At 44.6% G+C, this 17,740-nt stretch overlaps 1 protein-coding gene across 3 annotated transcripts; it reads right to left on the bottom strand.

The window, feature by feature from the left end:
- Positions 1–413: 413 nt before the first annotated feature.
- Positions 414–17,441, bottom strand: LOC135506855 (zinc finger and BTB domain-containing protein 18-like). Of its 3 annotated transcripts, none has more exons than XM_064926259.1 (7): positions 16,943–17,441; positions 8,423–8,553; positions 8,069–8,245; positions 4,872–5,036; positions 4,442–4,553; positions 3,281–4,284; positions 414–1,189 (listed from the first exon to the last, which is right to left on the bottom strand). In XM_064926259.1, the coding sequence occupies exons 1-6, from the start codon at positions 17,190–17,192 to the stop codon at positions 3,359–3,361; spliced, it is 1,761 nt and encodes a 586-aa protein (XP_064782331.1). In that variant the 5' UTR covers positions 17,193–17,441; the 3' UTR covers positions 414–1,189; positions 3,281–3,358. The 3 variants fall into 3 exon arrangements, with proteins under 3 accessions (XP_064782331.1, XP_064782333.1, XP_064782332.1); XM_064926261.1 differs by having other exon boundaries at positions 4,157–4,284; XM_064926260.1 differs by lacking the exons at positions 414–1,189; positions 3,281–4,284; positions 4,442–4,553 and having other exon boundaries at positions 4,953–5,036; positions 6,469–8,245.
- Between the last annotated feature and the right edge of the window lie 299 nt (positions 17,442–17,740).

Here is a 17,740-nt window from a genome sequence, read left to right as displayed (position 1 = left end):
TTTGCTCTACTTTGATTGTAATGTTGTTTATCCTGAATGTCTGTTCAATACCCTTGTTTACTTAGCCCAAAAAATGCATATTGTTATTATGGTCCACACCTGAAGTACCATCTGCGAGAATTTGGCATTCTCAAGCTTCTGCTATCCTACCTCTAGAGAAACTTACCTTTTGATTTACAGAGGTCTGATACATTTAGTCAAATCTGGTCTTCATTGTGGTCCTATGTAGAAAACCTCTCGAATGCCCATGTTATAATTGTATATATTTTTATGACTGCCTTTTTGTATAAGATTTTGCTCTTTATTCGTGTTATTGTACTTGGTCTGTGTGGTGCACTCTTGTCTGTGTAACCCCTGTTAAAAGAAAATAAAATTCTAATAAAAAGATGAGTACAAAAAAATAACCAAGTCAGTCAGCGTGAAGTACAGTACTTTAATTACACAAAATAGTTAATGGTATTGAAAAAACATTCCATGCCCATTTCCAAATGCCCCAGTATACCGCCCAAGCCTACACTTAGGTACTTGACATCGAGATAAAGGCCCAATGCAGCCATTTAAGATGAATACACTAATTGTAAGTAACTCTGGATAAGAGTGTCTGCAAAATGACAAATGTAAGTAGAATTACTTTCTCACTAAACCCTACTTTTTTTATAATATGGTACCCTCGCTTGGATAAAATAAATTTTAGAATACCTTGGAAATTCTTACATCTTCACTACTTTGTTGAGTAAATTAAGGCATTCTCACTATAAAACACCAACCTAAAGAAACAGGTACTCATGATATATACTCTGATATATATTAAGGCTGCATGGTGTAACTAATGAGGATTTGAAAAGAAATGTGCATGAAAGGCATGAGCTCTGCTTTAATTTTTTGTGTGCATGATGTACACATTTTAGCTGCCTCAATTACAATTTGGCTAGCACTTGATAATGCCTCGAATTTCCCAGGGGCATACCCTTTGTGTGGCTGTAAAGCCTCCTGAAAAAAAAAAACATGCCGTTGTGCCCTTGGGCTGGAAATAATTCCCTTCTCCTGGTTGGGTGCTGTGGCAGATGAATCAGAATGTATCCCTTTGGACTCTGGTGTTGGCAGTTGCACTTCTTACCTCAGCTGGGGCTCAGTCACTTGGGGCCCAGAGAGGGGAGAGGTCAGGCTTGTCTTTTACACGTTTCTGGTGCTATGCAGAATATCAGAAAGGGAAGAGGACAGGATGGAACATTGTCTTCATATGTGAATGTGTCTTCCTATTCTTAAACCATGTGAAGGGATGGCGTGATTAATGGGGTACCAATTACTTGTCTCCAATGTCTGTGCGCCCTCCTTTGGCATTGGGGGGAGGTATATGGAACCATTGTATGTCCTCTGATGTTGTACTTATCCTGGGATAGTATATGACCTAGAGACTCACTCCCCTCAGTGAGCTTGTCCAGGAGTGGGGTCAAGGGGTTTTACTTGAGATGTGAGTATCTAGAGTTGACAATTGAGTTATGCCATTGGATGAGTTGGTGTTTTTGTTCTATACCGTACCAGGAAGATATAGTTTGTTTGGAGTAGGAGGGCCAGACACTGGTCTGTACAATAAACTGTTGACACAGCAGTTGCTGTCTGCTATGTATTATAGATACCTTTCACATAAATCTTAACCTTGTGACCATTCTATGTATCGGTTGTGCGTCATGTAGGTCGAGAGGGGTGTATCTTGGCTATAAAAGATCTGTGTACTTTTGTGTGGTCACTCAACGGTTCATTAGAAATAGGGATTAATTGAAAGTCAATGCTATTGCAAAGCTCTTATTATTAAAGATGTAGTTTAAGTATAACTCTGGTGTGGTTGTTAATTTCTGTATTAACAAATGAGGAGAAACAAACAACCACAGTGCTCTGAAGCGGCTCTCCGTCACGTGATCAGGTCTTTCTCACAGGTTACAAGTGGAGACCGACACATCGGGGACGCAACTGTGCTTGTCCTTATTCAATTCCGATGTGCATATAGAAGATATTGGAAGAACTGTCTACATTTACTTTGTCAGCCAACGAACAGCAAAAGCACTGGCCTATGTAAATCTACTATTCCCCCCCATAGTACAAAAGTTGACCCATTCTATTCTGCGAAAAATAACTATTCCAAACAGTCTGGGGCAGTTGTGGGATGCAATAGATCCCAAATTAATATAGCTACTAGTGTCAATTTTATTTTATTTTTTAAGCAATGTGGCTGACAAAAAAGATCAGAACAATTAGCTTAAAATGTTGATAACCTAAGGCTTTTTCTTCACATTATAATCGCAGAAATGCGCGCACAGCAGTTGGCTAAGCGTGAATACTCCATTAGCGGGAAAACATTCTCATAGCAAATGCGATTATGCATGTAATGCTTTTATTAAAAGGTGCATTTTAGAATCTTGACACTCACACGCTGTGTATGTATGCCAGTTAGGCTCTACACCCCTTGTAACGTGGATTAATATGCGTAATTTTAAGAAGTTATTTTGCCACTTTAGTTGTGAATCAAACCTTATCCAAGCCTATGGGCTAGACTACATGTGTGACTATGATTCGAAAAAGTCGCAATAAAAAGGATTGCGCATCATTCACAAGTCAAACACTAATATTGTCATCCATCAGACTATTCTTGATTTAATCTGATTTTTACATATGCTAAATAATGTGTGTGAAATGAGTTTTGATTTGGAATGGACCATTATCATGCACCTGTCTTAAAACAGGAGGAGGAAAATAATAGCGAATGGTAGATGCTTTTCCCGTGGTTCATTTCATGCCAGCCAGGTAGGCTATACTCCTGTTGTAAAGAGAAGCATTAGGAAAGTTAAGAAATATAGTAGGCCTAGCCTATAGAAAGCTGATGGGATCCTCTTTTTAATAGAGGTCATCACTCTCTCATGCAATTGCATAGCCTATAGAAATGTTGAGCAACATAAGCTCTCATGAAGTGTTTGATTCGATTTTCAAAGACATTTGCATTGCTGTCCAAGTGATAAGAGGGACAATCGAATGCTGAGCACCAGGCAGTTTGCAGAAGCCTAATTACCATGACAAAATGGTCACGTGGAATTTGACTGCTGTAATGACTCGTGACCGCAACTAACAGCCCTACACCCACCTGGTGTCCCAGGTCTAAATCAGTGCCTGATAAGAGGAGAACAAGTAAAAAATGCAATGGAACTGGGTTCCAGGTCAAGAGTGGAGTTTGAGGGCTATACACTATACATGGGCCGTGTGCATTTTCTGCTGGTGTATCCTGAAGTACCTTGTCTCTGAGAACTTCTTCCTTCCCACAGTGCGTACAGCTGAATGGCCTCTCTCGTGTGGATCTTCAGATGCATCTTCAGCTGGTGCTGGTGGGAGAACCTCTTCTCACACTGGTGAAGCTGTAGGATTTCTCCCCTCTGTGGACTCTCTGGTGTCTCTTCAGGTTGGACGAGTGTGAAAAACTGGCCCGGCACATGTGGCAGCCGAATGGTTTCTCCCCTGTGTGGACCCTCTGGTGCCTCTTCAGGCTGGACAAATGTGAAAAACTGGCCCGGCACTGGTGGCAGCCGAACGGTTTCTCTCCCGTGTGAATCCTCTGGTGGATCTCCACCTGTTTGGGGAAACTGAAGGCTTTCCCACAGAACGAACACAGGAAGCGCTTCTCTTTGCCACTAGATCTACTGATAGAGTTACAACTACTGTAATTTGTCAATGGGCTTCTGTAGCCATTTAGTGTTGAGCCACTGGCATTGTCTGAGGTCTGGTTTAACATTAGGAGAGTGTGAGGAGGATGAAGGCCAGGTAGTGTCTGTGTTGTCGCAGGTTCCATGTTCCAGTTGATAGATCCTATAGAAGGCAGGCTGAAGGCAGCACCTGTTAGGGGGTTAATCTGAGACACCATCAGTCTCTCTGAATCACAACTATAGGAGCAGGATGGAGCATCGCTGGCAGAGTCTGTGTCTGTTCTCTCCTGCCGCATACGGACACTTCCACGTCCCCGCGGACCAAATCTACGCCTCACCCTGGTCTCAGCCAGTCTGTTGTCATGGAGACTAAGTTTGGATGTTGTTTTGTGTTCGACTGCCTGTTTCTGGTTGTGGTTTACAGTGTTGTTCCCCAGCCCAGAGTTGAGGACGTTGTCCAATCCACTGACCTCCACTATGTTGTCTCTGGTCCTGGCCTGCTCGGTGATGTTGTCCCCTGGGTCCTTGGCTGCACCCATCTGAGTCTTGGAATCCAAGATGGCCACCCAGTCTCCTCTGTTAGCCTCAAGCCAACCACCTGTAGGAAGAGGTTAGAAAATAGACTTTACAAACATGGCAGAGAAGTCAACATTTTGGAGATTCATACGTTATGCGTTTCAAATGATATCCAGGTGCATCACTATTCCCATTGAAGATATATTACTGTATGTAGGCTATATGTATTTCTCCCTTACCTTGCTCCCCCATCTTTAGTCCACTCAGCAGATCAATGATCTCTGGTCCGTCTTCTATTGTCTCCTCTTTGACCAGCAGCAGATCAGGCTTCCCATCCTCCATGTCTACTGACTGTAAGAGATACAGAGTGAGAGGATGTTGGATCAAGAAATCTGATATGAGCACCCTGCTATGGGGCATCTTCTGATTGGGCAATGAGGGATTTCTATGAGTACTATGCAAATGTGTTAATTTGATTACTTGACACAAGACCGTATCCACAAAGCGTCTCAACGTAAGAGTGCTGATCTAATATCAGGTCCCCATCTGTCTACATAGCTTTATTCATTATAATAAAAAATGCTCCTAGATCAGCTCTCCTTCTCTGAGAGACTTTGTGGATACGGGCCCTGACCTAATACCATTCAGACAGTAGTTCAGTGGGCTCACCTCAGTGAGACTGTGTGTGGTCCTGTGCTGCTCAGCTAGTTCCTCTGTGGGTTCAGGAGGTGATGTTGTCTGGTTGTCCTCCATGACCATGGTCCCCTCAGGGTTCCCCAGACCCTCCTCACACCCCTCCCCCTTCACCAGCAGCACCTCTGGACCATTCTCCTCCTGAAAGAGACAGGTAATACAGATAACACAGATAGACATACACTCCCTCAGGTATGTACACACAGATAAACACACTTTCAACATGGAGTGTTTACCCATCCCCGCTATTTTTGGTCCTATACTGTAGTTACAGAATTACTTCATTGTTGTTAAGGGTTCGTACCCTTTAAAAAAATATATTTTCCTTAAATGACATACCAAAATCTAGCTGCCTGTAGCTCAGGACATGCATAATGTTGATACAATTTGAAAGGAAACACTGAAGTTTGTGGAAATGTGAAATTAATGTAAGAGAACATAACATATTAGATCTAGTAAAAAATAAATATTGTTCCATCTTTGAAATGCAAGAGAAGGCCCATACTTTCAGTTTGGAGTCTAGGTGTAATTTAGATTTTGGCCACCAGATGACCACAGTATGTGCAAAGTTTCAGACTGCCAAGAGTTTGTCCAAATGTACCAAATAGGTCAATTGATACATTTAAATAGATCACTATAGAGAACATACAAAATGCAAAAAGTATGTTTACACAGGAATGTCATAAATGATGGATCATTAACTTTCACTCATCTAGATGAGCGGGCAGGGTGGGTGTGGAGCCAGAGACAGCAGTTGGGTCAAACTGTAGACCAAGTTCCCACGTTAACTTAAAATGAATTTTATCAAACAACTATGCTACATTTTCTCTAGGACCCTCAGGATGAAAAATCAGAGCAAGATTACAAAATGTAATTACCTTCATAGGTGAATATCAAACCAGTTGCCATAAGTGTTTTGAGGTGCACTCGCCTCAAAAAATAGCATGGTATTTTCTCATAGCTACTGTTAATTGGACACAGCAGTTAAATTAACAAGAATTTAAGCTTTCTGCCCATATGAGACATGTCTATGTCCCCGGAAAGTTTGCTGTTGTATACAACGTAATTGTAGTCACATTCGCACACTTTTGGGACACCGATTCCGTATAGGTTAAACCCATCATGGTGGATGTAAATATGAGTCAGCATTGATAAGTCATCAGACAAACCTGACTAAACTACTTGTGTACTCTAGGTGTTTAGCTTCATAGTTTGTTCTCCACATTATTTTTAAAAATTGTGAGCCAAATTTGTTTTCACCACTTATTTCCATGACTGATCAAAATAAGTGTTCTCTCTTGTCCCTTTGCAACGACTTATGGTGAGATCTGTTTGGACCATGGAATCGCAATAAAATCAATATTTAATCATATCGGCACATTGTATCATGAGGTCCCTGGCTATTCCCAGCCCTAATTGGTTATAAAGTGTGTTTGTGTGTATGCAGAATAGGGTGAGAGCAGATGTGATGTATACTAAACAATCTCACTGAAAAGTCCCATTTTGTGTTTATTCAACATAAACAACTTTTAAATACACGGGTACACACACACACACAGGTCTCTCTGCGTACCTGGCAGACATCTCAGCTTGGATGTCGGCCCACCACCTCAAGCTCAACGAGATGGAGCTGCTCTTCCTCCCAGGGAAGGCCTGCCAGCTCCAAGACCACATCACTGTTGATTGACAACTCCATGGAGTGCAAAGAACATCAAAGCAGGGACCTGCTGCAACTATGATATGTGGTTGTCTCACCCAGCGATCTTAAGATGAATGCACTGCTTTTAAGTCGCTCTGGATAAGATCTGCTAAATAACTTAATGTAAAATCTGCATGAACTTGATAAACTGAATTCATTTTCTCATTAAGTGTCTTAGGAAAAAAGAAAGTAGTTGAATCGAAGTAATGAAATAGGCATTTGTGAATCAAATACCTAGTGATTCTACTGTGTAGGCTAACATACTTTTTAGGCTTATATATCATATTGGGTTGCAATATTCTATTCAGGAATATTCAACACTGAAATCTGTTACACATTATTGCAAATGCGTCTGGATATTTTTCTGCTGTCAATAAATTAATCTTTATATTTAATGTAGTGTTTGATCTAAACAGCAGAAGCTATCGAGTAGAATGGTTACTTTCTATGTTAGAGTGGAATGGTTTTTCTGCTGGTGTATTCTGAGGCTCCTCTGAGAATCTCCCATGTGGACCTTCAGGTGCATCTTCAGGTTGCCAGCCAGGGCAAAGCGCATGTCACATTGGGTACAGCAGAATGGTTTCTCCCCTGTGTGGACCCTCTGGTGCCTCTTCAGGTCACCAGCCTGGGAAAACCTCTTCTCACACTGGGGGCAGCTGTATGGTTTCTCCCCGGTGTGGACCCTCTGGTGCCTCTTCAGGTCACCAGCCTGGGAAAACCTCTTCTCACACTGGGGGCAGCTGAAGGGTTTCTCCCCTGTGTGGACCCTCTGGTGGATCTCCACATTCTGGAGGCAGCTGAAGCCTTTGTTACAGAACATGCAGAGGAACCGTTTCTCTTTACGATTGCCTGATGTTGCTCCCCGAGCCTTGGCCCTTTGGTCCTTTGAATTCAATACCTGATCGAAAAGGACGCGGCCGTGTGAATCCGAAGGTGACATTGACGTGGATACTGGCTTGTGATCCCTGAACGTCTGTAAAGGGGAGTGGGTGGCGACATTTGTCTTTAAGCTTCCCCTGTAATCTAAGAAATCTTTGCCTTGTGAGTGTCCTTCTCCTAAATGAGTGTTGTCTACATTCCATGTCAGATGAGCGTTGCCCTCCACTTTCACATCATTGACAACAACTTCCCCTTTCTTATCTAGACACCCTTCAGAGTATACACTACTACTGTACTGGTTCCAGTCCCCTCTAGACAGATCAGTCTGTGTCTCTAAACCCAAGGTCATGTTGTCAGGGTCCATCTCTGTAGCGTAAGAACAAGACGGATCACTGCCAATCTCTAATGCACCACCGGAGTCCCGATGGGAATGAACCATCCTCGGACTTGGGTTACCATAAAGTAAATACTCTGAACTGGGAGCAGGGGAACAGCCCAGTGGCCCCAGTCTGTCTGTGTGTGGAAGCCTTTGTGTTACAGTTAAAGTCTCGCTGTCTGTCTCTGACTTGAGGACGGCGTTTGCCGGTCCACTGACCTCCATGATGCTGCGTTGTGTCCTAGGCTTGGGCGCAGCAGCGGTGTGTAGGTCTTCCGTGGCTACAGGGGGCGCTACTCCAGTGGTTTCTACTGTCTGGATGTCTCTGCTGTGTCGTGGGTCCTCCACTCCTTCAGACCTCTCCTGCTTGACCCCAGGACCTCTAGCCTCTGCAGCCTGAAGAGAGGTTTATTACCGGCACATGAGTTGAATTAGTTAACAATGTCGTAGTGAACTCACAAGCTCTTATGACAGATAAATAAGGATGAACATGAATAGCTGAGGAGAGCCTTTCTGAAATAAACTGGCCACATTTGATGTACAGTAATTTTGACGTAACACTATGACACTAACCTCTATCATGATAACGTGCTGGGTTGAGGTTCCACTCCCCTCATCAACAGTGATTGGTTGGTCATCTCTCCATGTATGGGGTCCCACTGGCTTCACAAAGCTCCTGTGGCCTCCAGTGAGATGTCCTTCACCTGAGACAATGATTGAGGGAAAAGTGGTTGTAAGGTTAACTACTCTCAATGCTCAACAGTATATTGTACACTAATGACATATACATTTGGCAAGGATGTAAGGTAGCACTTCTAAAAACTTCATACACTATTGATTATGTTCCATGCATCATATTATTTTAAAAGTATGACAATAGGAAATGTGGTTAGAATATGATACTGGCTTTGTGCAATAAGAATTGTCTTAATTGACCTGCCTAGTAAAATAAAACAAATTGTGCAAGATAGCTAAGTAATCAGGGTAAGTATTGCACACTATCCAAACATTAACCATAGACTTAGATAGACGTCCCATTATGGGTCAGTGAGAGCATGGGCAACGCCATTGTAGTACAGACAGATATGTTCCCGTATTCATCCAATAGCATTGAGGAGATTACCAATAAGTGCATAGATGACGTCGTCCCCAAAGTGACCATATGAACGTATCCAAACCAAAAACAATGGATTTCCAGCAATAGCAGCACTGGGCTCAAGTTAGAGCTAAAGTATCTATATCCACAGTAAAACGACTCCTATATTGAAATAACCTGAAAGGCCGCTCAGCACGGAAGAGGCCGCTGCTCCAAAACCGCCATAAAATGTTAGACTACGGTTTGCAAGTGCACATGGGGACAAAGATGGTACTTTTTTCTTATGAAACAAAAATAACTGTTTGGCTATAATGACCATCGTTATGTTTGGAGGAAAAGGGGGAGGGTTGCAAGCCGAAGAACACATCCCAACCGTGAAGCACAGGGGTGGCAGCATGTTGTGGGGGTGCTTTGCTGCAGGAGGGACTGGTGCACTCACAAAATAGATGGCATCATGAGGAAAATTGTGTGGATATATTGAAGTAACATCTCAAGACATCAGTCTGGAAGTTAAAGCTTGGTCGCAAATGGGTCTTCCAAATGGACAATGACCCCAAGCATACTTCCAAAGGTGTGGCAAAATGGCTTGAGGAAGCTTGTGGAAGGCTACCCAGAACATTTGACCCAAGTTAAACAATTTCAAGGCAATGCTACCAAATACTAATTGAATGTATGTAAACTTCTGACCCCCTGGGAATGTGATGTAAGAAATAAAAGCTGAAATCGCTCTACTATTATTCTGACATTTCACATTCTTAAAATAAAGTGGTGATCCTAACTGGCCTAATACAGGGCATTTTTCCTGGGATTAAATGTCAGGAATTGTGAAACTGAGTATTTGGCTAAGGTGTATGAACTTCCAACTTCAACTGTATGTAAGAATGCTGTTCATTGACTACAGCTCAGCCTTCAACACCATAGTACCCTCCAAGCTCATCATGTAGCTCGGGGACCTGGGTCTGAAACCCGCCCTGTGTAACTGGGTCCTAGTGTTAGATGGGCTGCCCCCAGGTGGTGAAGGTAGGCAACAACACCACCACAACGCTGATCCTAAACAGAGGGGCCCCACAAGGGTGCATGCTGTGCTCCCTCCTGTACTCCCTGTTTACCCATAACTGCATGGCCACTCAAGCCTCCAACTCAATCATCAAGTTTGCAGATGACAAACCAGCAGTAGGCCTGATCACCAACAACAATGAGACAGCCTACAGGGTGGAGGTGAGGGCCCTCGTGTAGAGGTGCCAAGAAAATAACCTCTCCCTCAACAAAACTAAGGACCTTATCATGGACTTCAGGAGACAGCAGAGGGAGCATGCCCCCATCCACATCCATGGGGCCGCAGTGGAGAAGGTGAAAAGCTTCAAGTTCCTCGGCGTACATGTCACTGACAAACTGAAATGGTCCTCCACACAGTAAGTGTGGTGAAGAAGGTGCAACAGCGCCTCTTCAACCTCAGGAGGCTGAAGAAATTTGGCTTGGCTAAGATCCTCAAACTTTTACACAAGCACAATTGAGAGCATCCTGTTGGGGTGTATCACAGCCTGGTACGGCAATTGCAGTGCCCGCAACCGCAGGGCTCTCCAGAGGATGGTGTGGTCAGCCCAACGTATCACCGGGAGCACACTGCCTGCCCTTCAGGACATCTACAGCACCCGGTGTCACAGAAGGCCAAGAATTTCATCAAGGACATCAGCCACTCGAACAACGGCTTGTTCACCCACTATCATCCAGACGGCGAGGTCAGTACAGGTGCATCAAAGCTTGAACCGAGAGACAGAAGCAGTTTCAATCTCAAGTCCATCAGACTACTAAATAGCCATCACTAGCCGGCCTCCATGTAGTACCCTGCCCTGAACTTAGTCACGGTCACTAGCCGGCTACCACCCGGTTACTCATCCCTACATCCTAGAGGCTGCTGCCCTATGTACACAGACATGGAACACTGGTCACTTTAAATGTTTACATACTTTTCTTCATATGTATAGTGTATTCTAGTCAAGTTCATCCTATTCAACTATTGCTGTACATATACTATTCTAGCCACGTATTATTCAGATATTCTATCCACATACTGTCCATAATATCTATACATCCCATCTGTAACGGTTTTCTTCTAACTCCTCCTCTGACGAAGAGGTGTAGCAAGGATCAGACCAAAATGCGGCGTGGTAATTTTCATACATGTTTAATGAACGAATAAACACGAACAATACAAAACAACAAACGCAATGTGAAAACCTAAACAGCCTATCTGGTGACAAACACAGAGACAGGAACAATCACCCACGAAACACTCAAAGAATATGGCTGCCAAAATATGGTTCCCAATCAGAGCCAACGATAAACACCTGCCTCTGATTGAGAACCACTCCAGACAGCCATAGACGATGCTAGACACCCCCACTAAGCCACAAACCCAATACCTAACAAAACCCCAAGACAAAACACACCACAATAAACCCATGTCACACCCTGGCCTGACCAAATAAATGAAGACGAACACAATATACTTCGACCAGGGCGTGACAGAACCCCCCCCTAAGGTGCGGACTCCCGGACGCACACCAAAAACCATAGGGGAGGGTCCGGGTGGGCGTCCGTCCATGGTGGCGGCTCCGGCGCGGGACGTGGACCCCACTCTATCAAAGTCTTAGTCCCTCCTCCTCGCGTCCTTGGATAGTCCACCCTCGCCGCCGACCATGGCCTAGTAGTCCTCACCCAGAACCCCACTGGACTGAGGGACAGCTCGGGACTGAGGGACAGCTCGGGACTGAGAGGAAGCTCAGGCAGGTAGTTGGATCTGGAAGAGTCTGGCCGACTGGCGGATCTGGAAGAGTCTGGCCGACTGGCGGATCTGGAAGAGTCTGGCCGACTGGCGGATCTGGAAGAGTCTGGCCGACTGGCGGATCTGGAAGAGTCTGGCCGACTGGCGGATCTGGAAGAGTCTGGCCGACTGGCGGATCTGGCTGCTCCATGCAGACCGGCAGCTCTGGCTGCTTCTTGCAGGCTGGCAGCTCTGGCTGCGCTGAACAGGCAGGAGACTCCAGCAGCGCTGTAGAGGAGGAAGGCTCTGGCAGCGCTGAACAGGTGAGAGACTCCGGCAGCGCTGTAGAGGAGGAAGGCTCTGGCAGCGTTGAACGGGTGAGAGACTCAGGCAGCGCTGTAGAGGCGGAAGGCTTTGGCAGCGCTAAACAGGCGGGAGACTCCGGCAGCACAGGAGAGGAGAAAGGCTCTGGCAGCGCTGGAGAGGCGAGGCGCACTGTAGGCCTGATGCGTGGTGCTGGCACTGGTGGTACTGGGCCGAGGACACGCACAGGAAGCCTGGTGCGGGGAGCTGCCACCGGAGGGCTGGTGCGTGGAGGTGAAACTGGGTAGACCGGACCGTGCAGGCGCACTGGAGCTCTTGAGCACCGAGCCTGCCCAACCTTGCCTGGTTGAATACTCCCGGTCGCTCTGCCAGTGCGGCAAGGTGGAATAATGTCAGGCTGGTGTTTTCCTTGGGCCAAGCAAGTGTCTTCCTGTTATTGGTGTCCTCTAGTAATGGCGTCTTTGCAGAAATTTGACCACGAAGGCCGGATTCAGTGTCTCCTCTGAACAGTTGATGTTGAGATGTGTCTGTTACATGAACTCTGAAGCAATTATTTGGGCTGCCATTTCTGAGGCTGGTAACTCTAATGAGCTTATCCTCTGCAGCAAAGTAACTTTGGGTCTTTTTTTCCTGTGGCGGTCCTCATGAGAGCCAGTTTCATCATAGTGCTTGATGCTTTTTGTGACTGCATTTGAATAAACCTTATGTTCTTAATTTCCCGTATTGGCTGACCTTCATGTCTTAAAGTAATAATGGACTGTTTCTCTTTGCTTATTTGAGCTGTTCTTGCCACAATATGGACTTGGTATTTTACCAAATAGGGCTATTTTCTGTATACCACACCAACCTTGTCACAACATCTGATTGGCTCAAACACACTAAGAAGCAAATAAATTCCACAAATTAACTTAACAAGGAACACCTGTTAATTGAAATGCATTCCAGGTGACTACCTCATGAAGCTGGTTGAGAGAATGCCAAGAGCGTGAAAAGCTGTCAAGGCAAAAAAGGTGGCTACTTTGAAGAAAATCTCGTTAAAATATTTTGATTTAACTTTTTTGGTTACTACATAATTCCATGTGTTATTTCATAGTTTTGATGTCTTCACTGTTATTCTACAATGTAGAAAATAGCACAAATAAAGAAAAACCCTGGAATGAGAAGGTGTCCAAACTTTACTGGTACTGTATATATATATTCATACTCCGGACTCCGACATTGCATGTCCTTATACACTGCTCAAAAAAATAAAGTGAACACTTAAACAACATAATGTAACTCCAAGTCAATCACACTCCTGTGAAATCAAACTGTCCACTTAGGAAGCAACACTGATTGACAATAAATTTCACATGCTGTTGTGCAAATGGAATAGACAACAGGTGGAAATTATAGGCAATTAGCAAGACACCCCCAATAAAGGAGTGGTTCTGCAGGTGGGGACCACAGACCACTTCTCTGTTCCTATGCTTCCTGGCTGATGTTTTGGTCACTTTTGAATGCTGGCGGTGCTTTCACTCTAGTGGTAGCATGAGTCGGAGTCCACAACCCACACAAGTGGCTCAGGTAGTGCAGCTCATCCAGGATGGCACATCAATGCGAGCTGTGGCAAGAAGGTTTGCTGTGTCTGTCAGCGTAGTGTCCAGAGCATGGAGTCGCTACCAGGAGACAGGCCAGTACATCAGGAGACGTGGAGGAGGCCGTAGGGGGCAACAACCCAGCAGCAGGACCGCTACCTCCACCTTTGTGCAAGGAGGAGCACTGCCAGAACTCTACAAAATGACCTCCAGCAGGCCACAAATGTGCATGTGTCTGCTCAAATGGTCAGAAACAGACTCCATGAGGGTGGTATGAGGGCCCGACGCCCACAGGTGGTGGTTGTGCTTACAGCCCAACACCGTGCAGGACGTTTGGCATTTGCCAGAGAACACCAAGATTGGCAAATTTGCCACGGGTGCCCTGTGCTCTTCACAGATGAAAGCAGGTTCACACTGAGCACGTGACAGAGTATGGAGACGCCGTGGAGAATGTTCTGCTGCCTGCAACATCCTCCAGCATGACCGGTTTGGCGGTGGCTCAGTCATGGTGTGGGGTGGCATTTCCTTTGTGGGCCGCACAGCCCTCCATGTGCTCGCCAGAGGTAGCCTGACTGCCATTAGGTACCGAGATGAGATCCTCAGACCCCTTGTGAGACCATATGCTGGTGCGGTTGGCCCTGGGTTCCTCCTAATGCAAGACAATGCTAGACCTCATGTGGCTGGAGTGTGTCAGCAGTTCCTGCAAGAGGAAGGCATTGATGCTATGGACTGGTCTGCCTGTTCCCCAGACCTGAATCCAATTGAGCACATCTGGGACATCATGTCTCGCTCCATCCACCAACGCCACGTTGCACCACAGACTGTCCAGGAGTTGGCGGATGCTTTAGTCCAGGTCTGGGAGGAGATCCCTCAGGAGACCATCCGCCACCTCATCAGGAGCATGCCCAGGCGTTGTAGGGAGGTCATACAGGCACGTGGAGGCCACACATACTACTGAGCCTCATTTTGACTTGTTTTAAGGACATTACATCAAAGTTGGATCAGCCTGTAGTGTGGTTTTCCACTTTAATTTTGAGTGTGACTCCAAATCCAGACCTCCATGGGTTGATAAATTTGATTTCCATTGATAATTCTTGTGTGATTTTGTTGTCAGCACATTCAACAATGTAATGAAAAAAGTATTCAATAAGAATATTTCATTCATTCAGATCTAGGATGTGTTATTTTAGTGTTCCCTTTATTTTTTTGAGCAGTGTATTTCTTACTTCCATTATTTTACTTTTAGATTAGTATGTATTGTTAGATATTACTGTTGGAGCTAGGAATACAAGCCTGCAATAACATCTGCTAAACCTGTGTATGTGATCAATAAGATTTGATCTCAGCGTTTCAAACTGACCACAATTGTCCCTGTTCCCAAGAACTCCAAGGTAACCTGCCTAAATGACTATGGTCCCGCGGCACTCACATCTGTAATTATGAGTGCTTTGAAAGGCTGGACATGACATATCAACACCATCAACCCAGATACCCTGGACACACTCCAATTCGCATACCACCCCAACAGATGACGCAATCTCAATTGCACTTCACACTGCTCTCTCCCAAGAGGGGAAATAACTATGTGAGAATGCTATGTGAGAATGCTGTTCATAGACTACAGCTCAGTGTTCAATGACAAAGTCCTCTCCAAGCTCGGGACCCTGCGACTGAACACCCCTCTCTGAAACTGGATCCTAGACTGCCTGGCCGGCCCTTGGTGGTGAGGGTAGGCAACAACACTTTTGCCACGCTGACCCTCAACATGGGGGCCACCCAGGTGTGTGTGCTTAGTCCCTTCCTTTAAACCCTGTTCACGTACAACTGCACGGCCATGCACAACTCCAATACCAACTTCACATTTGTTGACGACGCGACCGTGGTAGGCCGGCGATGAGACAGCTTACAGGGTGGAGATCAAAGACCTCGCACACATTCACATACACTACAAACCCACACATCATATACTGCTGCTAATCTGTAATTTATTTTACGCTTATTATCTATCCTGATACCTTGTCACATTACCCTGCCTTTATGTACATAACTACCTCAAATACCTCGTACCCCTGCACAGTGATATCACAGACAGAAGGGGTAACCCAGACAGGTCACAGGGGCTATAAAGCTGAAGCATCCGTTTAGAACGTTTTCCCACCACCAAATATGGCAGTGAGAGGAAGTCCAGTGGCGGATAGTGGGAAAGGATGAAACTAGGTGAAACTGGGCCGACATTCTGCACATTCTCTCATAGATGAAATGTCTTCTCTCAATTTTCTGTACCCAAAACTACAATATTTTACGAACACAGTGCACTAAGTTTTATAGACTTGATGCTTTGCTAAAGTAAAAAAAAAAAAAGCATTGTTTAGAAGGAGTGCAACGTCATTGAGTTTGTGCACATGCACATTTTAGAGGAGGCGCAGCGGTCTAAGGCACAAGAGGCAATTGTGCGCCACCCTATGGTAGTCCCATAGGGTGGCGCACAATTGGCCCAGCGTCGTCCAGGTTTGGCCGTCATTGTAAATAAGAATGTGTTCTTAACTGGCTTGCCTAGTTAAATAAAGGTTAAATAAAAACTAAAAAATATACATACTACAACGTACCAATAGTATCTGGCTAGGTATTGCTTGGCCCACCTCCTTGCTTGTTCTGCCCACTATGCTTCACTTGTTCCCACTGTAAATCGACATCTTATCTTTGGTTAGTTATAAATATGTTTGGTGATATGATACTGATACTCTATGTACATAGCGTCAATCTTGTCTATTTTATTCCTTGTGTTACAATTTGTATTTTGCTTCTTTTTTTTTTTACTCTGTCATTGGGAAGCACTTGTAAGCATGTATTTCACAGTAAAGTCTACACCTGTTGTATTCGGTGCATGTGACAAATACAATTTGATTGAAGGCCATCTTCATTTTGAAGTAGTCCATTTTTTTTTCTTTCTTTCTACTACTTCTATGAATTGGCAAACAAACTGAACACGTGCATACTGCCACCTGTATTGTGTTGTTTGAACAGGTATAAAGCCAAAGTTGGCGATTTACTGGCACCTGCAGTTATGGAATTTTTACTCATGAGTATAATTCATTGGCTAGTCAAAGATACCTGAATGGAATAATGTGATCCTTCCTTAACTTATGAAGTCCCACCCAGTTTACTGCTTCAAAACGGTGAAAGTACTCAATGGCACTGCTCATGCGAACACACTTTTGAGTCCACTATCATTCTCTCGGACCAAGACACAATTGTGGGTAACACATCTGAACACATGCGCAGAGGGGAACGGGGCGATGGGCCCCGCAGCCTCTGCCTTCTGCAAAATGTACCTCTTGCCATTCCTCTGTATCGATCGAGGATGTAACCTACACTACTGGGACGACGCTCGCGTGCCACCTTCAGTTCCAGCATCTGTAGTTTCCTCCGCAATCCCCGGTTTTCTTTTTGGCTTTGAGACATTTCCAAACGAAAAACTGCATAGTCGTCGTCTATGAGTTTACAGACCTCTGCCACGGCTGCATTCGCTAACACCTCCATAATGGAGGCTATTTGAGTGTGAAAAACGACACAGTTAGCCATGTTAGCAAACGTTAACTACGAAGTTAGCCAGCTAGCGTTACCTAGAAAAATAACATCGAGTACTGTCTCCAACGTGAATTAAAGACTCACTGAGTTAAGTATGTGACGCTGTGCAGTTAAACGAGTTTGAGTTTCATGGTGTTAATAAACGTCCAAATAACAACAAACACGCTAACGTGGAAATTGTTATCACTTAATTTATCTTCTGTGTAAAGGGAAGTTATATTATTGGTTGTCGTCGTAGCTCTAAAGGCGTGGTTAAATGTAACAATCATGCGCACTGTTCTCTGAAATACGGTACTACTTATTACATTACACATCAACTGTCCTATGATCAGTGGTTATGTCCGAATACCAACACAAGCGTACTATATACTTAATTAAACTGCATACTAATTTCGGCATTTGGTTTAGTAGATTTCACTCGTCTTTTCCGACCCGTATTTTTGTATTTTCACCCTCCAGACATTATTTCTTAGAGGTCTTAATGATGTATGTTAACGTGTAAATGTGAATATGAATTATGCCCCCATTTCAGATTACTCTGA

This window comes from Oncorhynchus masou, chromosome 20, assembly GCF_036934945.1.
Source record: "Oncorhynchus masou masou isolate Uvic2021 chromosome 20, UVic_Omas_1.1, whole genome shotgun sequence".
Classification (NCBI taxonomy): Eukaryota; Metazoa; Chordata; class Actinopteri; order Salmoniformes; family Salmonidae; genus Oncorhynchus; species Oncorhynchus masou.
The sequence above is the reverse complement of the archived record's forward strand: the minus strand, read 5'-3'. Positions and strand labels throughout refer to the sequence as shown.